The sequence below is a fragment of the Camelus ferus genome, chromosome 25 (assembly GCF_009834535.1).
Source record: "Camelus ferus isolate YT-003-E chromosome 25, BCGSAC_Cfer_1.0, whole genome shotgun sequence".
Taxonomy (NCBI): domain Eukaryota; kingdom Metazoa; phylum Chordata; class Mammalia; order Artiodactyla; family Camelidae; genus Camelus; species Camelus ferus.
The window spans coordinates 15,510,553-15,533,963 of NC_045720.1; the positions used below are offsets into that span (position 1 = coordinate 15,510,553).

The 23,411-nt window shown below is 41.6% G+C and overlaps 1 protein-coding gene across 3 annotated transcripts in view; it reads left to right on the forward strand.

The window, feature by feature from the left end:
* SNTB1 (syntrophin beta 1) overlaps nucleotides 1–23,411 on the forward strand; it is a 199,939-nt gene that overhangs the window by 151,994 nt on the left and 24,534 nt on the right. For all 3 annotated transcript variants that reach the window (XM_032467986.1, XM_032467985.1, XM_006186483.2), the window contains one exon: nucleotides 21,012–21,151. In XM_032467986.1, the coding sequence (XP_032323877.1) occupies nucleotides 21,012–21,151 (140 nt within the window). The remainder of the gene's footprint in view (nucleotides 1–21,011; nucleotides 21,152–23,411) is intronic.

Sequence of the window (23,411 nt, forward strand, 5' to 3'; positions counted from 1 at the left end):
GAGGAATTAATGAAGAATTTTGCAGCTGGAAAATCTACCAAGACACTCTTAATTTCAGCATACACTGTATATTCTGTTTTAAAGTTAAGTCTTGGTTTTAGTTTGAATTAATATATAAATAAGCAAAACCACAACCTTTTCAGGACTTAAGGCCTCTGCAGATCTTAAGCCTTTGAAGCTGCAAGATGGACTAGAAGCGCGGGTTCATCGCTGGCCGGGGCTGTGTACCTGTGCCTCTGTGTGTGGCTCAGAACAGTGGACTGTTTCCAGTCTGCATAGATCAGCAAATTAGCTGTCTCTGCCTCGTCCGACGGTGGTGCTCCCAGACTCTTGGTTTGTATAATTAGCTGACAACTTATGTCCTTATTAAGAGCCTACCGGTCAAAATGGTGATCAATTAGCAAACTCATTAATTAGGATCCTTCCTTGTGGTTCTGTTGTGAACAATAGTCATTTTTTCACTGTTATTTCTGAAAACTGTCATACTGTAAACATGCCAATCTTGCAAGAACCCTGGCTATGAAATAGGAAATGTGCAAATCATACATGCTTGTAAAAATCCATCATGCCACCTGTGGGAGGCAGATTAATGCCCACCAGACATTGTACTGCTTTTCTCTAGCTGCTGTAAGGAATTGCGACACATTTCAAAGTTTGAAATGATTTAGAAATATCAGAGTCATTGGAGGTTTATACACGAAGGCATGAGCTCTTTAGAAGAGACAACCTCCCCCCAACCCCGCACTTTGTAATTGATGAAAGTAATAGACTCGTCAGAAACCCAAACAATAGAGAATTGGGTAAATTAGCAGTGAAAGTTTTTCCTCTCTTCCTGCCTGGTCTCATCCTTGAACAGTTCAGTATTTCCCTTCTTCAAGACAAGGACTTTCTGTATTTGTGAATTTGAGCCAGCTTTAAAAATAGACTCCCCAGATGGCTTTCTAGATGAGGTGATTTATGGGATTAGGAAAAAGCCCTGCCCAACGTGCCATCTCCCCAAATAATGTTCTCATTATGCCATTTTATGGCTGAAACTCCACCATTAGCAATTCATTTCTTTGGCTTATACTTTCTTAAGATACAAATACCTCATATAAGGCTAACCCTTTCAGCCCTAACAATCCTTATAAGAATGTCTTAAATTAAGTCTTTCCTTCTCCCTGCTCCCTTATGTCATCACTTGCTTTGTTTATTATCACGGTTGTGTTTCCTTGCCTTTTTGTCACCACCATAGACAAGTTTCATGAGGACAAGGACAACTTGTGCCTTCTTCACTGTCCAGTTCCTGAGGTACAATGACACAGGATGTACTCAAAAAGTATAGATTGGATGGAACTCTTTGAAATGATGGAATCAGACACGAGACGTAAGGGTTCTGGAACATAATGAGTGGGAAGGCAGGAGAAATGCCATGTGAGAGGGTGGGCTGCCTCCCAGGCCTGTGCTTTTGCTGGATGCACACTGATCAGCATCTTGGACTTGCTTCCTGAGGACTCTCACTTCCATGCGTGGGGCTGTGCTGGTTGTTAAATATCTTGAATATCACTCCTGGTACCACAGTTAAGCTTTACAAACCACACAGTCCTCTTAATTATCCACTCTGTAAATCAAAACTCTCTGGAACTGATGTTTTAAAGTCTGAGAAGACGTAAAGTCAAAGCAAGAGAAGGATATCTGTTGGGGTTGAGTGTTTGGGTTTTTGTTTTTTTTTTTTTTGAGTCCCCAAAGTTATTTGCCCCCTTTTCTCTTTTTAACAGCTGTATAAACATTTGTGCGCACACACACAAACAAAAAAAAGCCGTGGGAACAGGGTGTGGGTGAAGGAACATTTGCAAAGGAATCTGCTGTTTGCAGAAATGTTTACAGAAAGCCAACAACATCCATGCTCCTGTTATTCCAGGTGTGCACATCGAACTCACTGACCGTGTTAACACTCGCCTTGAATGGCATTTAATACAAAGGGGATTTCAGAATTAGGAGCTGCAAAGCTTCCAGAGTAGAAAAGGGTGGACTTGACTCGGTGGAACTCTTACACAGGCTTCATGATGAGTGGCAGCAGCTACCACAGTGTAAAATCGGGTATTTTTTGTTTGATAATTCATGTAACATCTGTGCCCTCTTCCAGCCTTTAAGCTCCATCAGGGGAGTCCTGTCTGGTTCTGTTTGTCACAGCATGCACAGTTTGTAGCACAGTGCTTGGCATACAGCATGTGCTCAAGAATATTTGTCCCATGAGCGAATACTGATTACCTCATTTAATTGGGATGCCCCGTTTTAATGGTGTGAATGGATTTTTTAAAATTGTTTAGATTCTTAGTTTGACATGGCTAATTTATAATTTGTGTCTGAGTAGCTTTCCAGCAAAGCTTTCAGGCTTTTTTCACCCTTAAAAAAAAAAATCTGTGTTCGTAGATAACTTAGCTTTTCTTATAACTGGGGTCAACTGGAGATCATTAGTGACTGTTATAATAGAAGCGGTAGGAAGAGGTTAACCCCAAACATTCTCTTTATGAGAAAATAGTAAAATGAAACTCAGGTGGTCTGTGTTTTTTTTAACTTGTTTCATCATCATCATCATCTTCAGCTGAATGATCCCTTTTTCAATTTATTTTTTAAATTAATTTATTTATTTTTAGTATTTTATTTATTTCTATACTATTATTTAACCATTTTATTTTGACCTGCTGGGGGAGGTAATTAGGTTTATTTATTTTTAGAGGAAGTACTGGGGATTGAACCCAGGACCTTGTGCATGCTAAGCATGTGCTCTACCACTTGAGCTATACCCTCCCCCCTTCAGTTTAATTTAATGAGAATGGATCTTTGCAGCCACTGAGAATAAACACTTGCCTATTAAGGAAATCACTTCCTTTAACCTAACTCACACCCCTTTGTACACAATGAAGTCGAGAGAACTGAGTTTTTATGGGGGTGGGTGAGCGAAAAGGCTGCAGACAGGACTGTGTAGGACATTCAGGGGGATGAGGCTGGAAAGGACTCAAAATTTGTTGGAGGTGAGATTAGTATGAGGCAAAAGAAGAGACCAGAATGAGTGCATTTACAGACTAATAAAACATGGCAGTTGTTCATACCAGCTGCAGTACATCTATAACTCATTGTGTTTTCAAGGTTAGTATATTTTCTATCCCAAACCTTACAGTCCCCACATTGTGAGTTTAAAGCAAGAGTTATTCCTGGACCCCTTCCTGGCAGAGAGCGAGGAGGTCCTGGAGTTCTACGTGTCTCTGGTAAATCTTATCTGCAATAGTGTATCAGTCTTTGATCCTCAGGTTTTAAAATGGATGGAGGAAAAAAGTGACTCTAATGAAAAAGGTCACCAGTTCTCTAAGGGTCAAAAGGTGGAAATGAAATGGACTAAATCTAACAGTTTGGCAAATGAGAAGCGCATGAGAAGGTGCTATAGGAAGAAGTACGTGTTGGAAGCAAAAGATGAAAAGACAAGACGCACATTCTTGTGGAGTTTGGAATGGCTGATTTTCAGAACTTACTGATGATCGAGGATCAAGGAAAATCCGAGACCAGTGTCTGAAAATCCGTGATGCTGACTGTCAGACATGTTACGGTGTATGTTTTGTGTGCTAGTCCCTTCCAAAGGGGTTTTCTTTAGGAAAGTACAGTCAGCCCTTTCTGTTTGTGGGTTCTGCACCAGTGGATATGGAAGACCAACTGTACTGCCATTTTTTATAAGGGACTTGAGCATCCGTGGATTTTGGTATCCACAGGGGCCCAGGAATGAATTCCCCACAGATAACCTAGGGATGACTGTATAATGCCTCGAAAATAACTCAAAAAATAACAAAGAATCAAAATTGCTGTCATTGTGTTTAGTTGAAACCTATGATTGGCACAAGCGTAACAAAGATCAGATGTGGTTAAGGATGTGCTGGTATGACAATAAAACATTAATTCATATGTGATGAACCCTGCAAGGCCAACAGGGAATGTGGGGACTCCAGGAAGATGATCAATAAGAGTGTGCACCTTTACAACATGAGCTCCTCTTAATACTCTATATAATGCTTACAATGCTTCCTGCTTTTCATATATTGCCTCGTTTGATTCTCAGTTACCCTGTTGTCTCCTTGAATTAGGTCAGTGTGAGGCATCAGTAGAAACTGGACGAAAGGAGTAGGGAGAAAGCCAAGTTGCACTAACGGATGACTAATAATGTAAAAGGCCAAACTTTAGATTTAAAAAATTCTGCACCGAGTTAGAACATTGAATTGTCACTGGGCAGCAATTAAAATTTCCGAAATGAAAATGTCAACTATATTTTTTAGCATATTTAAATTGTATTCAGCTGTTTTGCCCCTTCATGACACTTGGCTGAGTTTTACTTTTTAGATTTGTTGCTTATTCTCTTTTCTGCCTCATCTACCTTCTACCACCATTAGGTGGCCTGGGAGACTGAACACAGTACCTAGTACCCAGTTTGTGCTCAGTATATACTTAATGGATGGATGAATGAGTTCTGAAAGCAGGACAGAAAAAAATGACAAGAAAGACTTTTTTTTCCCCAGAAACCAACATTGTTTTTAGGTTCTTAATATTTGGTGTACTTCATTATCAGTTTTACAAATTTGAGGTTGGAACTCATATTTAATTACTATGAGGATATTTTTATATGAAACCTGTTATTAAAAGACTTCCCAGAGGGTTCAGGGTCATTCAGAAAATGTCCACATTGGGAAAGATTTCAACTCTGACATGATGCTACGTTTGAAACTAGGAAGCCTTCCTATGTTCGTTTAATTCTGCTGAGCTTCTGTAGAATGTTCAGACGTCCTTGGAATTTTCCTCATCATTCTTTTACTTCAGAAAGGAGCATGTTGGCTACAGAGATGTTCTTCATTGCATAAGAGAAATCTGAACGAGAAATCATTCGGTGAGAGAGAGAAGGAAAAACACACGTCACCATGTGTTTTCACAGTTACTTTTCTATTTGGAAATAACGTTTATATTGCTTCCTGTTTGATAATTACAAAGAGTGCACCCGCAGACATGAAAGAGGCCTCTTTTCAGTGTAGGAGGTGCTTGGACGTGTGATCCAAGCCAATGAGTGTGAACTTGGAGATTTAAAGGAGCCTGAAGGGGTGGAGGTGGAGGACACGCCTCTGTTAGAACTGTTGGAGGAGGGCGAGCATGAAGGGATGTGAAAGCTGGAGCTAGGAGACAGAATGTGTTAACTGACACATTATCGCTCTTTGTCATTTGGGTAATTCTAATTCTTTTCGTAAAAAGGAGAGAAGAGATATTGGGCAGGCAGCTGGCAGTTATTCTCATAATGGCACAAGTAAATACAACAAAAATCATGAAAATGGTACATTGATGACTAGAGTTTGTCAAAACTGCTGTGCAGGAATCAAATGTCCATGGATATCACATTAAGAAAAAATGAGGAGAGGGAAGTCCCTGAGCAAGTCTGTCATAGTTAGAGATTTACTTGAGCTGACATACCTTTCTTCAGGTCAGCTCATTTCAGCAACATTTATGAGTATTGTAGACGCTGACTAAGTGGTTACAAAATAAAGGTCTACGATCCGGTGTCAGAATGAGTTACGTGGCCCAGGGAATCCTAAAGCAGACTGTGCATCAGAATCTCCAGAAGAAATTACAAAAATAGAGATGTGTTGTCTAAATCCCTAGACGGTATGATTCAGTGGATTTGGGATTCAAGAATCTGTACTTTTAAGGAGTGCACGAATGTTACTGAGGCAGAGAATCCCAGGGACTGGCCTTCGGAGATCACTGGTAGGGAACGAGTGCTTTGTACAGTATGATTGTGGATAATGGTAATTGACACGTATTGTTGATGTTCTCAAACAATAGGATGCGCCGAACTTCTCAGGGCCCTTGCTGTCAATGCAGGTTCCTGCTGCCACCCCCAGCACTTTGGAATAATTGGATCTTAGAAGGGGCAGACATCTGAATTTGTAACTAGCAGCCCAGCTGATTCGAAAGCAGGTGATCTGCACACCAGATTTTGAGAAACAGTGATTTTTAAGCACTTACTATTTACCAGGCACTGTGCTATAAATCGTGTATACACATTATCTGATTCCATCCTCTGAATAATCACATGGGGGAGGGACTTTCATTATCCCCACTTTACAGATGTCGAAACTGAAGCATGCAGAAGATAACTCATCCAAGTTCACCCTGTAAATAGCTGAGCTGACTTGCAGACTAGAACTGTCTCACTGCAAAATTTATGATCTTAATACTAGATTGCCTCCTTGCTTCCAGGAGTTCAGAGTTAAAAAGAGGAATCTTCCCAGTTGGGGACAGATCTTAGGAGGGCATTTAAAGAAAAGAAGGATAAATGGACTTTGGAATTTGTCACTCAGTCCTTAGACACCAAAAGTTTGATATATCTGTAATATGAATCCTTTTTTGTTTTTGTTTGTTTAGTTATAAAACTTTGATAGACCCAACTGAAAGCAAACATGTTGATATTCTTTTCAGATAGTAAATAGTGGGATGGTGTTTGACATTATTGAGTAACTATTAGACGAAACCATGACTTTAGGAAATGCTGGTGAGGGGGGAGGGTATAGCTCAGTGGTGGAGCGCATGCCTAGGATACACAAGGTTCTGGGCTCAATCCCCAGTATCTCCATTAAAATAAATAAATAAATAAACCTGATTACCTCCCCCCACCAAAGTAAATAAATAACATTTTTTAAAAAACTGTTGTTAAAAAAAAGAAAATGCTGATATTCATAACATTGCAAACCGACTACACTTAAGTTTAAAAAAAGAAAGAAAATGCTGATGTGTTGTTGAGGTAGACACTCTACATTTTTTTTGCCTTTGATAGTGTTTTTTTAAATTGAAATATAGCTGATGTACAATATTGTGTTAATTTCAGGTGTGTTACATAACAATTTGATATTTGCATACAGTGTGAAATGATCACCATGATAAATCTAGTAACCATCTGTCACCATACAGAGTTATTATTCCTTGTGATGTATATTACATCCTTGTGGCTTATTCCTTCAAAGAACTTTTGGTTTTCTCCTTCGAAGGCTAAATAAAGTGAGGAAATAGATAAGGAAGCGCAGAGATACAGTGAAAACAAAACAGGGGCTACCAGAGCATAGACTATTTTTTTAAATAAGTTGCTCTTTTGGATTTAGTGATATTGTCAACTGTCTTTCAAAAGATAACTTTTTAAGAAATTATAAATTTCTGCTGCCTATTAGCATCTCTTTAAAGGGCCTATTTCCTGGGTATTAGAGGAGAAAAGGCTGTAAGTCAAAGATAACTTGTTTACCAAACAGGGACTGTAATTTAAATGGCCCTTTGGAGTTAATGAAAGTATAAAATAGCTTTTCCCCAGCAGACTGAGAGGAGTCTAATTTAATTATCTGTGAGCGTTACAGATGAGAAGCAGCCTTTCATCCACTTCCAGGGGCTGAGTATGGACAGCTCACACCTAGTGAAGGGAACAGGGGATAGGAGCTGGGAGTGCATGAAGAATGCCCATGGGAGAGTTCGATGATCACAGGCCCCTGTGCTCCACCAGCAACAATGGTTAGGTCCCACGTACAGTGTTCATGGGACCCTGAGACACCTCGTCATGACTTCAGTCCTTAAGCTTTCAGCCAGAGTCTACCGAACACCCCCTGCATCCCAGGCATCATGGGGGTACCGTGCATCCCTAGACACAGCACGGACCCGTGAGTACATGAGGGACAGGCATCCCACAAGGCGAGAATTTCCAAAGGCTGATTTTGCAAACATTAGAAGGAATAAGTAAAGGGATAGGAGTGGGCAGCATGTTAGAGGTGTATTTTAAAGACCTTTGTCCTTTGTGAGTGCTGTTTCAAGAACTTGAAGAGTCCCTATCTGGAAGCCATGGTATAAAAATTTTCTCCAAATTTTAGTTTTCCAAGAAAGATCACAAACTTATGTCTTTCCCTGTTCCTTCACTTGTGTCGCTTGCACTAGAAGTTCACTTGGTTTGGTAGCCACTTTTCATATAAAGACCAGGATGGCATTCCTTCCAAAGAGCCGCGAGCTAGGCCACTGTGAACAAAGCACACGCGTGTGCGCGCGCGCACACACACACACACACACACACACACACACACACGAGTTTTGAAGACTGCTTTTAGCCAGTCCCTCTCAGTAGCCGTTACCCACTCTCACACCTTAGCCTTCAGTTAGTTCAGGTCACACCTGCACTCGAGCAGAATGTTGGGGCCTTTGAGGAACACTAGGGACTTGTCAACACCCTCTGTGTTAGATCTGTGAGTGTGTTTGTGGTGACTGAGTGTGAGTTTTGTATTTCTCAGTGGGTAGACGCTCACTGTTTAACAGCAAACTTGCAGTTTGTGGGCTGTGTGTGGCTTGCAGGTGTAATTTTCCTTGGTCTCCATATTGTTTACTTGTAAGTTTTATTACAGAATTTTTAGAAAAATTGTATAAAAGAAAACCCAATCAGGAACCGCCAGGTGCACCTAACTCAGTTTTAATAATTGTCAATATTTTGTCCGTCTTGTTTCCTCCATCTACCCGGTTTGGGGGCAGGGAGCAGGAGACAGCATGCTGGAGATTCTAAAGCAAATGCCAACCTTCGTATCACTTCACCCCGTACATTATTTTTCCGGCTTGAATTAGTTGCCACCTGGGGTAGGCAGAGTAACGGTCCCCCAAAGGTGTCCACAGCCTGATCCTCAGAGCCTGTGGATATGTTGCCTCAGGTGGGAAAAGGAACTTTGCAGATGTAATGAATATCTTGAGATGGTGAGATTTTTCTGGATTATCCAGGTGGCCCCAATGTAATCACATGGGTCCTTACAAGAGGGAGGCAGGAGGGTCAGAATCAAGAGAAGGGATGCGGTGATGGAAACAGAAGGAGCCCTGTGATGTGGGGCCAGGAGCCCAGGGATGTAGGCAGCAGCCTTTAGAAGCCAGAAAAGACAAGGACATGGATTGTCCCCTCCAGTCTCCAGGAGGATGCAGCCCTGCCCACACCTTGATGTTAGGACTTCTGACCTCCGGAGCTGTGAGGTAATAAATACCACTATGCTTCTGGTAATTTCTTAGAGCACCAATAGGAAACTAATACACAGACTTTGATAAAGAGGGAGAAGTCACATTAGAAAAAAAAAAAGACAGATTTATATCTTTTGAAAAATCAGAGATTTGGCAGTGTGGTGCCCACAGTCTTTTCTGGCAATGATAAGCTAATGCTGAAAAGTAGCTCCTTACAAGTGAGATGTGGTTTGTTTCTTTTATTCTTCTTATGTCTGGTCCTCTGGTGTCTCTGAGTTTGTGACTCCTTGTCTAGAAGATTCTAGTGGTTAATGCAGCCACTATAATATTGCTGAAGACGTGTGTTTTGAATCTAGTGTTTTTTTTTTCAGCCGTGAGCTGGAAGGGTCAGAAGCCACTCAACTTCCTAGTGGTTCCAATATCTAGGAAAGTTGGGTGGTTACAAATATCCAAACACTATTTCATAGCCTACTGTATGCATATGTCACCAAACATGTGATGTATGGTTGATTTAAAACTGCGCAGCACATTAAATTGGACTTCACTATCTTAGAATTTGCAAACGTTTGTACTGGGGTGAGCACCACCCAGGAAGAAATGTGCTTACCAAAACAACAAAAGCATGCAAATTAAATGTATAGTATAATGAAATGTTTCATCGCCTTTAGAAAACTATGCTTCATCGCCTTTAGAAAACTATGTTTCATTTACTAACCCCCCCCCAAGCTGTGCACTGAAGAGTAAACATAAGACTAATTTTATCCCAGCTGCTCGTTATAAATAGAAATATCCCTTTAGTGGAACAACCTGTTAAGGGTTGTGAGTCATTTACACCTTAGTCTTGAATTACTTTAATCAGATGTGAGACCTGGGGAGTCAAAAGCTTTGATTATTAGGAAGGGAATTTAAGCACTTGGATTGAACTGATGTCTGGCCTGAGTGAAGCCGCACGTGCCTGGAGGTAGGAAAGAGGGGCAGAGGGAAGGATCCCGCGAAAACAGCCTCTCCACCGTCACACAGAGCGGGACCCTGTGCTTTCCAGCCAGCAGGAGGCATCGCAGCTGAGTTCCCAGCCGTCATCCCTCCTGCCTTTCCCCTCATTTCCCTCATTTTCCCACGTCATCACTCTTCTTATGGGAGGCAGCTTTGTGATCTGAAAATATCTCAGCTTTGAAGACAGGAACTAGTTATGTAACCTTGGCTAGCGCATGATTTCTCTGAACCACAGTTTCTTCTTCTATAAAATGGGAATAATAATAATTGCCTCAAAGTGTTGAAAGGACTAAAAGAAATGGAACACAGCACAGTGCTTGTATTATTTCCTAGGGATGTCATGACAAACTGCCACAAACTGAGTGGATTAAACAACAGAAGTGTGTTGTCTCACAGTCCCGGATGCTAGAAAACCCAAGATTCAGGCGTCGGCAGGGTTGGTTCCTTGGGCGACTATGGGGCACGGTGTTCCTTGCCTCTCTCCTAGCTTGTGGTGGTTTGCTGGCAACTGTAGGTGTTCTGTGGCTTGGAGATGCGTCTCCCTGACCTCTGCCTTCATGCTCATGTGAACGTGCTCTTTGTGTGTGTGTCTGTGTCCAAATTACCCTTTTTATAAGCACACCAGTCATATTAAACTAGGGGCCACTGTATTCCAGTATGACATCATCGTAATTAATTACATCTTCATATTAAACTAGGGGCCACTGTATTCCGGTATGACATCATCGTAATTAATTACATCTGCAATGACCATAGTTCCAGAAATGGACATTTTGTGGTACTGGGGTTGACTTCAATGTATCAATTTGGGGGAAGGGGCAACACAATCTGACCCATAACAGTGCTCATCATAGAGTAGGCTCCCTTGAGAAAGAGAATTTTTTTTCCTGTCATGTAGATTTTTAAACAATCAGATTTAAATGACTCAATATCTAATATCACCTCAGATATCAAAATGACCTGTCAGAATGACCATCATCAAAAAGACAACAAGTAACAAGTGTTGGCGAGGATGTGGAAAAGGGAAGCCTCGTGTACTGTTGGTGGGAATGTAAATCGGTGCAGCCACTATGGAAAACAGTATGGAGGGTCCTCAAAAAACTGAAAAAGAACTGCCACACGATCTAGCAGCTCCACTTCTGGGTGTTTACCCGAAGGAAACAAAAACACTAATTTGAGAAGATACATGCGCCCCAATGTTTATAGCAGCATTATTTGCAGCAGCCAAGATATGGAAGCAACCTTAGTGTCCATCAGTGGATGAATGGATAAAGGAGATGTGGTAAATACATACGATGAAATCTTCCCATTTGCAACAGCAAATAAGTCAGACAGGGAAGGACAAATACTGTATGATTACACTTACATCTGGAACCTAAAAAGCAAAACAAACAAACAGAACCAAACAGAAACAGATTCATAGATACAGAGAATAAAAAGGTAGTTGCCAGAGGGGAGGGAGAGGAGTTGGGCAAAACAGGTGGAAAGGACTAAGAGGTATAAAATAAGTCACAGGGATGTAATAAACAGCCTAAGGAATATAGTCAATAACACTGTGATAATTTTGTACAGTGACGGGGTTACTAGGCTTACCGTGATCATCTCATAATACATTTAAATGTTAAATCACTATGTTGTAGACTTGAAACTAACATAATATTTGTACATCAACAACAACACTTCAATAAAAACCAAATCTTAATGTCATGTTCTCTCTAAACCTTTCTCCCCAACTGCCTCTTCTAACTTACCACTATTTTTAAGAGACTCAAAGATATAGCAAATCCCAAACAACCCTGACTTTATTCAATTTAATATTGTATAATTCAGGGAAGGCGTGGAGTTGAAATTTACTTTTGGACCTTTCTCAGAAAAGGCTGAGCTGAGCAAACAAGTAAACAAGTTGAAAGGGGAATGTTTACAAGTTTAAAAGAAGAAACGACTCTGAAGCAGTCTGAGGAATCCATTTTCATACAAACAGCAGGTCTCTGTTCCAAACAGCTGGTGTTTTGAAGTGGCTCTGTCCTGGTGGAAAACCCAGCATGCTCCCGGTTGAGCCGAGGCACTGAGGGGGACTACAAATAAATCTTTTGACTCTAAATGGAATGGTTGGTGAGATAGCCTTCTAGGATTCGAGGCTCACTACTGAGAGAAGGGACAGACAGAGTGGTCAGGTCGAGATCCAGAAATCTGGGTGAAGGAGGTGAGACAGTCTGACGGTCATGAAACCAGGGCTTCCCTGGAGGGAAGGAGGAAGAAGCTCTCTAGTAGTAAAAACTAACGTAGGCAGGGAAAAAAGCAGGCAGAAATTTTCAATGTGGCATGACAGGGGGGACACAAAGCAGAACCCCATTCGGGGCTCAAGTTCATGGCCAGGATTTCTCCCAGAATGCTGAATGAGGTTGAGGGGAGGGTTCAGAGTAGAAGTAGGGTAATGTTGCTATTCACCCCTTCTCCTGTCTGGGGTCCCCAACAGAGAGGAAGAGAGGATGATGTTCTAATGGGAAACAAGAAAAAGAACACACTTATTAATAGCTGGACAAGTGTCCAATAAGCCCTAATGTCGAACTCTGATGAGTGTCTGATTATCTAGCACGTGGCTGAACTGATGCACCGTGCTTGCCTCCTGTGGCCTCTCTTGAAGCTAGGGGGCTTGGGTACAGAAATGCGTCCATGATATGGACCAAGACGGCCAGTCCCCCTCTAGGATCAGTCCGGCACAGATGTTCTAACCATGCAGGCACAGGGATTTGGAGTGATTAAGCAGTGACCACAGACACCCACCTTTGACAAACATGATGGGGCCTGCTATTTAAAGAGTCCCAGTGACAGTTCCTGGAGCTGCACAGTTACAGTGATAGCACCTCCTTGGAGGGAGAGTTAATTAGACTGAGGTGGAGAAAAGGGCAGAAAGAGAGAGGTGGGTGGCGCTCCTCCTCTCTCTAGTAGGTGCTCCACCAAGGCCATCAGTCTGCTTTTTAAAAGGCAGAGACAGGCGAAGGGTGGAAAACCGTCTCAGACTTAACGACGTACAGGCTCAAGTGGATGGACCTGGTTCTTTCAAGTCATTGGTCCTTGATTATGTGTAGCCTGAACTCACAGGAAAACAGAGAGAGAGTAATGCAAGTAGAATCCAACAATCTTTCTAAAGCAATAAGAGACCTTGGAGATACTTCCTGGAATGTATCTTAGAATGTTGTCATTTTGAAGAGCCGTCTCATTAGCAGTAAGCAAATGAGGCAAAACAACTGAAAGGCCAGATCCGTGTGATTGAAGTGCTCTGGGCCGTGATGGGGACTAGACCTTCACGTGCCTTCCGCCTCCCTTTGCGTGATGCTGTTTGACGAGAGGAGATTTAAAACCCTGGCTGTGCATTTATCTCTGTGGATATGTGTGATCTACCCTAAAGTTGGCTTCATTATGAAATCCCAGGGACCAAGGCATTACTTTTAATAGAGCCATCAAAGGCCTCTGTTAGAGTGCATTAGCATCTGACCTTCTGCATACTCAGTAAATAAGATAACTTTCAAAAAAGTCTGCTCTGTGTCTGCAAGTGTTCAAAGGGGAAAGAAAGAAAACTGGAAAACTGACTGAAAGTATAGTGGGTTCAGACCATTTTCTTAATGATTAATTTCTTGTCTTAACCCTGTCCCCTAAATTCATGTTCACTCAGGACCTCAGAATGGGACCTGATTTGGAAACAGGCTCTTTGCAGATGTAAATAGTTGAGTTCATATTGAAATAGAGTGGACTCTAAATCCAAGGACAAGTGTCCTCATAAGAAGGCCATATGAAGATACACAGAAAGAAGTCCATGTGACTGTGGAAGCAGAGATGGCAGTGATGCGGCATCAAGCCACAGGACACCAACTGGTAGCTACCAGACGCTAGGAAGAGGCAAGGCAGAGTTCTTCCTTAGAGCCTCAGGAGGGAACGTGGCCCTACCAGCACTGAAGGTGATTTATTTACCACCCAAGCACCAGAGTCTCACACGGCTGGCTTCTATGTTGACTGTGGTGAGCATCTCAAATATGAACCTGGAATCCGGGGGCTTACCTCTATAAAAGTCCAGAGGCAGTTTTAGAATTTAGTAGGGGAGAGCAAGCTTGAAATTGGGGACTTCTGCTGTTGGTTGTTGGGAGAGCTGGCGTGTAAAAATTATGCCCACAGTTAAGTGTCCCACAGTCAGACCGTATTTTTCATTCCATATTTTTCACTCTGCTTTCTCTAACATTCTTCATCATGGTCTTGACATCCATCAAATCGAATGGATCATTCTGTCTGCTCCCCACCTTAAGCCACCCTTGAATTCAACATGTGATTCAGGTGCCAGACAATTTGGGAATTGTGTGAGAGGACAGGAATTAGTCCTGTGAGGCTGAGGCTCCCACCGAATCCTATTCCGAACCTTCTTTTTGTAGATTTCTTTCCCCTTCTCCTTTGCCTTCTCTTTCTTTCCATTCTCCTCCGCATCCAGGTGTGGATGTCCCATCTCTTGGGCTCGGGGTGGTTCAGGACCAGCTAAAAGAGAGCTGCAGGTTGAGTGGGATTTTCTTATTGGTTCCCTGTGCTCCCTGTGGCCTCATTTAAACACCTTCCTCTTCTTCTTTTGGTAAAGTGGAGATGATCTTTGTCTGCCTCTCTGAGAGTTGGTGCAAGGATTAATTATCTAATGTTTGGAAAGCATTTGGAAGTTGATAACTGCTAATTATTCTACCCTGGTATCTTCTCCTTTGTTCTAAACACCTAGCAACCAAAGGTGAAAAGACTTAAATTAAAAAGTTGTTGAGATAACCATGATCTCCAAAACAGAACTTGTGGCTGACCTTCTTCCTTTTGAACTTTTTTCACTATACTATTAGTCACTCCCTTTACATCTAGACCTTCCTTTCTGAGCAGGATGGCTGGAAGAAAGCGTGCAGTGGGGATGGTTAAACTACCAGTACCTTCCGTATGGGAAGTGCTCTGTACACACTTGTGTTTTTTTGTTACTGAAACTGGGGTCTGGCTGTTTGACACCTGAAAGCCAGTATAAAGAGAGGCATGTGTTGATAGAAAGGAAAGTTTGCTTTATTCTGGAGGCCGGCATTTGGAGACTGATGAGGGGCAGACTCCTGTCCAAAGGCCAGTTCCTCGTCCCCTCTTCTGATCAGTGGGCAAGAGCTTTTAAAGGGGAGTTTCAGGGTCTACATGCAGAACAGGACAGTCAGCTCTGAGAGTCATCTTGAAACTAGCCTTGCAGTGGTCTGATCAGTGTCATCTTGATTGCTTTAAGTACAGATGATCTTTGGTTCCAGGGTCGGTTTGTTCCCATTTTCTTGAGGCCAGTTCTTGGAATTGTGGCAGCTTCTGTCACGGCTACAGTCTGGTCATCATGTAATTAACTTCCTCCACCTGGTGAGAATTTCAGTATCTACAAAGCAGCTCAAAGGATATGGCTCAGAATCTTATCTGTAGCCCTTGAGGAGGGAACTAAAGGTCCTTGACTTCGCTTAATGACTGAACTATTATTATTTTGTTTTGCTTGACTATTTCCCTTTGTTTCTGTATTTTCTTATTTCTCTGATAACACTCGTTCTTGGACTGAAGTTTTTCTATAGATAAGAGGCAGGCGGAGGACGTGGAGGAGAACTCTGTCCTGGGAAGGGCCCGTAAGGTCCTGCTCCGTTTCACTTTAATCTTAACATAATGTGCATGAGAGGCCATTATTAGCATGTTACACATCAGGAAACGAATGCTTTAAGTAATCGATTCAGAGCCCTCAGAGAACCTGTAAAGCCAGATTTCAAAGATGTTGTTTGGCTCCAAAGACTGTGAGCTCCTCCTGCCACCCTGTGCTCAAGTAGAAGGTAGGAAATGAGTGTTGGGAAGAGTGAGTTGCTGTGAGGGGAGAAATAGAGACATTGCTTTTTGCCCTGTGAACAGAATCCACCGAACAAAGAAGGGGTATAAAGCAAGAGTCTAGAAACTAAAGCAATCCCTGCCTAGGAGCAGGGAACTTAAAAATAAAAATAAATAAGTAAGTAAATAAAAGATGTGATTTTGGAGTTGGGGAGGCTGTTAGCGATACTGTAGTCTCACCCCATCCTTTGGCAGATGAGAACTTAGAGCTTGTAAGCAAGTAATTCTTGCCCAAGTTCACTCAAATCTTTAATTTGATATTCTGAGTAAGAAGAGCTGAGATTTTTTTTTTCTTTTTGATTCCATATACCTCTACATTTACTTGTTTTTTGTTTGCCCGTTAGTTTTTATTTGTTTGTTTTTCTTCCAATTTTACTAAAATATAATAGACATACAGTGCCGTATAAGTTTAAGGTGCACAGCGTAATGATTTGACTTACATACATCATGGACTGATTACCACAATAAGTTTAACTAACATCCACCATCTCATAAAGATACAAAATAAAAGAAAGAGAAAATAAAGTTGTTTTTCTTGTGATGGGAACTCTTAGGATTTGCTCTTTCAACAGCTTTCATGTATAACATCCAGCAGTGTTGATTGTATTAATCATGTTGTACTTCGCTAGTACTCATTCATCTCCTAACTGGAAGTTTGTAACACTTGACCACCTTCATCCAATTCCCCGTCCCTCATCCCCACCTCTGGTAACCGCAAATCCGATCTCTTTTTCCATGAGTCGGTTTGTTTGATCTTTTGAAGTATTGTTGACCTACAAACACTATGTCAGTTTCAGGTGCATGACATACTGATTCGATATTTTTATTTATTACAAAATGACCACTGCAAGAATAGCTAGTATTTTTAAGGCTTGCCTGCTTCCTGTTTGCAAAACACCTTCCTAAGCTCTTTACACATATTAATTCATTTAATCCTTACAACTCTACGAAGCAACAGTATCATTCTTTCCTTTGCAAATACCTACAAAAAAGCACTGAAAGGTTTTGGTAAAACCACCTCTTTGAAAGTAACCTGCAGATTCTAGGCATTTTAGAGGAAAAGAGTTTTCAGCAGTTTTCAAACTGTATTTCAGTGTTTGTGAGGACCCCCACTCGGAGGTATGAGCTGTAGGAGAATAAAGACAAAGTCTGGGATGCCAGCCAGGCTGCAACACCATACACACCCTCTTTCAATTGTTTGACATTTTGTTTTATGACTGGATGACTTATGAGACCTGTCTCAAATTGAGGAGTCAATGACTACATGCCTCAGTTCTTTTTAAAATTGAGATATAATTGACATATAACATTGTGTGAGTTTAAAGTATATGATGTGTTGATTTCATACATTTATAGCTACTTCCCTTGATTCTTACCAGTGACTTCTTTCCACTCCCTCTTAAATTCTTCTTGCCATTTTGTAAACTTTTTCTGAGCTCTGCAGGGATGACTATGGGATATCCCCCTTATGGGATAGAGGATTCAGCTCACCACGCCATGCATCAGAATAATTTCAGAATTCAATGTCTACTTCCCTATTTCTTTCCCGTCACCTTCTTCATTAGAAATATGATCAATTCTTGTTTCTGATCACTGACTGCTGCAGCCTCTGATGGCAGGAAGCTGGGATGGAGAGGGAAGTTGTCACTTCTGTTTCAGGAGTCACGTTTCACTAAAATGCAGACACATCCCCAGAACTGTTGCATTAACACTGGAGAATCTTTGGGTGCTAGGAAATACGGATTTGTAATAGAAGTTGTCACTGAACAACAGCCTAACTATTCGAGCCTGAAGAAAAGTGTTCTTGAAAGATTTTACAGTGTGAAGCTCACATGGCCCAAAGTATGGTTAAAAACCTGTTCTTCAACGTGAATTTTTTCTCCTTGGAAAGTCTGTTGTCCTCTTAGGCAGACTTCTACCTTCAAGCATCCACATGGTATTAAAATGATCGTTCTGCACATAGGAATGGTAGGAAGTGCTCACTCTCAGTATTCTCCTAGCAGAGTTAACATACCCACACAGGGCTCTTTAGTAAACAGCAAAATGTTTTAGGGCTTTGGAATTATTTATACTTATATTTACCACTTGTCATGTGGGTGAGTTTATGATTCCACCATTAGAAAAGTCTGAATTTTACTGTTAGTATTTACTGTTGAGATTTACTTTGCAAATTTAATATTGTTTTTGAAGAATGATATTTAGTTGTGTTCGCATTTAAATGACTGGTTCCAGTCAAAGTTAATGGATCAGATCTGACTAGGTAAGTAAGACAGGCACTATGGAAGGATCATTTGTAGCTTCTCCAGTCCTATTTAATGAGCTGGAAAAGTAATTTACTAGGTTTAATGTAGAGGCTGAAAAAAATTTATTCTAAACCCCCCCAAACATGTTATGCCTTGAGACCATAGCTTATTTACCTTGTAGGGTCTGGTACACTGCCTTCTCTAACAATTCATTTTGATGTCTTGAAGAGGCTGTTGTTCTGTTGGAAAGAGCAATTAGCTAAAGTTGAATTTTTTATACGTGTAAAATGCATAAAAGGGGAAATAAGCTAGATAGTCATTCACATTCTAGTATAAATAGCTTTACAAGGAATTTCTTTGTTCTAAAAGGAAATTTTTATTTGGAATTGCTGGAAGTTTGGCATTAAAAAATAAAGGTGATTATTGTGCAATGAATGCTTCCTGGGAAGAGAATGAATTGAAATTGTCAGCATCAAAGATATTCTTAGTTTGACTTATCATTTTTCCCCAAGGAAAGTCAGTACTTTGTCATATTGTTGCCATTTCCAAAGAACACCTTTTTTTTGAAAAGTTAAAAAATCAGTGAGCCTGCCACAGTTTTCTCACCTTAAGTTTCATGTAGAGCCTTACCATCTGTCAGGTACCAGGTCAACACATTATATGCACTGTCTCATTTAATCTCCTCTCCAGCATTATAAGGTACATGCTACCAAACAGACTCTAAATGGTGCTTATTCTGCACTGTGCTGTGCATTTTAGACATTTTAACTCAATCCTCACAACAACCCTCTGATATAGGTACTATTATTTCCCCATTTTACAGATACAGAAACTGAGATACAAAGACATAAGCTGACTTGCCCAAAATTCCATGGCTAGTAGATTACAGAGCTATGGTTTGCGTTCAGGCATTTGAGCTCCAGAGTCAGCGACCACTGTTGTATATGGTGCTATCATTATCAGTTGAGGAAATAGAATCACAGAGACTAATAACTTGCCTAAAGTCACACAGGCAAGAACTAATGGAGCAGGGACTCAGACCCACGCAGCCTATCAACCACAGAACCTAAAAATTCAACCCTCATGTCATCCTGCACATCTTTCTTATTTTGGTCAGCCATTTCCAAAGCCACATACCCTTGCCTCCACCTCAATACAGATTTCACAAGGGCACTTAAGGAAAGGTAATGCTAAGAATAGAAAGGGAAGAAATAGGCTTTATCATTTATTTAGCTTACTGTCTAGTTTACTTTAATTCTAACTAGATTTGGAATAGTGGTTCATTGTGAGAGGGTTGATTCTTCACTGAATTAATTGCCAGTGTCAAAGACAGTCTTAACCTCATCTAGACAGTACTTCTTATCTTTAATTAGTCTGTGACTCACCTGAAGAACTTGTTAAAATTCCAGATTCTGCTTCAGTCGGGGAGGGCTGGGTCTGAGATTCTGCATTTCTAGCAAGTTTCCAGGTGATGCTGATCCTGTGTTCTTTCAGATGAGCTATCTATACATTCTATCTATCTATCTATCTATCTATCTCGTCTGTCTATCCGTCTGTCTGTCTGTCTGTCTGTCTATCTATCTATCTATCTATCTATCTATCTATCTATCTATCTATCTATCTATTATCTATCTATCTATCTATCTATATTGGGTCCCCCTGCATGTGGTTTTCCATTGGAGGTTGTCTCTTCCTTGGTCAAAGTGAACTTTTAATGGAGTTTATTATTTCCTCTCTGTACAAAGTGAAGAGGCTACTTTTGTGTATTCTGGTGGTTGATGTCACTGAGACCTTACGACAAAATGTAAAAACAAATAAAAACCCTTGTCAGCATAGAAATAATTAACTGTGCTGAAAAACTGATAAAGAAACTAAGAAGAGTTTGAGTATGGTGATGCCATGCCCATCTTGGGGAGCTCTGGAAGAGACAGAATGTTTAGGCTGGTGGCCTGGTGCTTCCTGGGGGGGAAAAACTGCTGCTGGAACATGACCTATGCTTTGAGTGGCAAGGCTAGAGCACTGAGTTTTTCCAGGCTTATCTGGAATATGTATCCCAGGGCCCAGAGTTCAGATTGCAAGGAGGGCGTTTTGATAGATGAAAGCGCACTTAGGGCGTCTGGGCGACAGACCGACACGGGGCGGATTGTGGCTCATAAGACAAGATCTGAGCTACGCAGACTCCCAGGACTGGAGGAGACTTTGAAGGTCATCTGGTCCAGACATCCAACTGATGTTTGAATCCTGTCGTATCCCTTCCAGGTCATCTCAGCCCTAGAGTTAAAGAGGTCTTCACAATGAATGGAACTTAATATTCAATAGAACAAGAGAATTTCAAGATGGTGCCTGAATCACAGAAACCAGAGTGAAAGACTGGGGGGAGAGGCTGTGATGTCTCATACCTGTACAGACGGACGTTTGCCCCCATAGTACATTTTTAGAGCCTTTGGGTATTTATTCAAAAGCCTTCAGACCTTCTCGATTCATAATAAAAACAAAGCACTGCTACGAGAGACCCAGCTGGGAGTGCTTATTCCCCTATGCACATGCGTCCCGCTATTAAATAAAGATTTCAGCGCTGACTGGCAGGTGAGAAACAGTGACAGATGTTTGGCTGCTGGGCTACTTTTTGGCTACACTGAGTATATATCAGGGCCCTTGAGAAAACATATTTTTAAAAATCAAGAATCATGCAGCCATGAATGGTTTCACCTCATTTTGATTTTACAGCATGAAGCAAAAAATACTTGGGTTGTTGGGTCTTCTGATTGGGAGGGAATGCCAATTTCTTTTTTTTCCAGTTACTCTTTCTCAGGCTGTTGTTTGATGGTTCTCTGCTTTGTGTTTCAGGTGCCTGGGGACAGTGAGAAACAGTGGAAGCCAGCGCTGGTTGTACTGACGGAGAAGGACCTGTTAATTTATGACAGCATGCCACGGAGGAAGGAAGCCTGGTTCAGCCCAGTCCACACGTACCCTCTTCTTGCCACCAGGTAGCCGTGGTCTCATGTCTGGGTATGAAGTGTTTGCTGCTCGAAACTATTTTAATCAATGATAATGATTTCAACACAATATTACTGCTTCCTGTTGCAACAGATGTTGAGAGCTCCCCGGAATGCAGCCACACATTTTTAGCCTTATAGATTAATGATCACTTACAACCAAACGTGGGGCAGCACAGAGTCAGAAGACAAATTGCTTCTCCATCATGAAGGAACAGTGACATCTCTGACATTAAGCCTAGTCAGCTTCCTGGGTCTCCATCCCATTCCCTTTGAGAAGAACTCTACACATGTGTTTACAGTCTTGAAGTTCAGGTAGAGTCTAGCAAGGGTCTTCACTTGGTGGCACAAAACAGATCTCATGGGAATGTCCCACTGTGCTTTTTAAATCTGACTCAGCACAAGATGCCATAACAAATGCTTCTGCAGCTGTGGGAGGCTTCCCATGGAGGTGGGGCTTCCAGGTCTCTCCATTTCTTAGGACCTTCAGTGCACACTTATTGTTCCTCATCCTAATGCACCATATGCATGCCCCCTTCTTAAAAGGCCTGTATCCTCAGCACAAAAGCACATCAGACCAGAGTCTTGCCTTTAGACCCGGCTTCTGTTGTCAGTCCTTTCTGTAAGGGCTTTATGATAATGGGTAGAGTTTTCTTTACTCCCGGCCCCTCTGTTTCTCTACCCAGAAGCTACGCATGCTAATTTAATGTTTGTGGCTTCCTGGTGTAGTGCCTGGCAATTTGGAGGCCTTAAATGTCTATTGAATGAAGTACCGAACAATGTGGGGTGAACTCTGGAAGGAGTTTGGTCCGATGGACAGAGCATAGTGGACTGAGGGGGCATGTGTTTTGAGCAAGAGATAGACAGAAACAAGACGGGTTCTCCATTCTGAAGGGACTGAGGTGTCAAGCAGGTTATAGTCAAAGTTCAGATACAGGGAAGAGAGTGAGACCCAGAAGCAGAGCAAAATGGTATCATAGAATTGAAGTGACAACAGTGAACTGAGCTGAAGCTCCTTGAAACCCCTCTTACTTCCACTCATGGATGATTAGGAAGACAGCAAGGGTAACCTGAAAATGGCAATTACTGGCCCCAGAGGTGAAGAGAGGAAGCCTTCAGGGACTAAGAACCACACCTAGATCACTTAGATATTAATCAAAATAAACACAATGAAATAAAATAGTAATTTAATTTTTGAGTCTCATAAGCCTCAAAATTTTGGGCAGGATAGCTGTTAAAGTGCAGTTGATATTTACAGTAAAATCACAACAGTCAGAATCAAAGCATCCTGACATGTTCCCATGAAGATTCAGGCTACGTCTTGGGGTTCATTCAAATTCAGCTCAAACCCCATCACTTTCTGCAGTTAATATCCGCAGTCCTCATGCATAGGCTCTGATGTTCAGATTCTGAGACATTCCCATAATTAAAACCAAAAAAAGATTAGACCACAATCACCGTCTTCCATTTACTAAGAAGATAAATTGAACTCATGCTTCTTGGAATGGTTTTCAGGAATAAACGTTTCAAGAAGGTAAAGTATCTAGGTAATTCTCAGGCAACTTGAAAATAAAAACTTACCCTAATATGTAGCTTTCTCCTTACAGTTTCTGAGCTTTCTAATGAAGGCTTTCCATGGCTTCTATATGAGCATGCAGAACTTGCCCAATTTAAGAATCACCTGGCTATTTATTAAAGATTTGGTCCCGAGGACCCTGCTTTTTCATTCCATTCTGACTAATGGGTGCATGCATTTATTCGTTCGGGATTTAAAATATTTAGTTCCTCAGTCACACTCGCCACATTTCAAGTACTCAGCAGTTGTGGCTAGTGGCTACCATTTTGGACAGCACAGATCTAGAACATTTCTGTCATCGCAGAAAGTTTTATCGGACAGCACTGCCCTAGAACATAAGTGACTCCCTCAGAATTTGTCCCAGTTTGGGCAAGTGACTGGACTTGCACGCTCCCACAGCAGTCCGTCACAAGCTCAGGCTGCCTGGCGGGCTTTTCATCCTGCAGACTCTTCAGACTGTGTGCGCAAGCAGGGCACCAAAGGCACTCAGTGAAGAAAGTCATGGATATGAACCCATAAAGGAGGCTTGGGTGCACAGACAGTATATGGTATCTGAGTAGGTTTGGGTGGGGCACCAGAATCACCTGTCACAGGCTCACGAGGTCTAGATTGTGAGCAAAACGTATGACTAGCCTAAAACTGTAAGCCTGTGTCTGATACGGAAATAGAAAATGG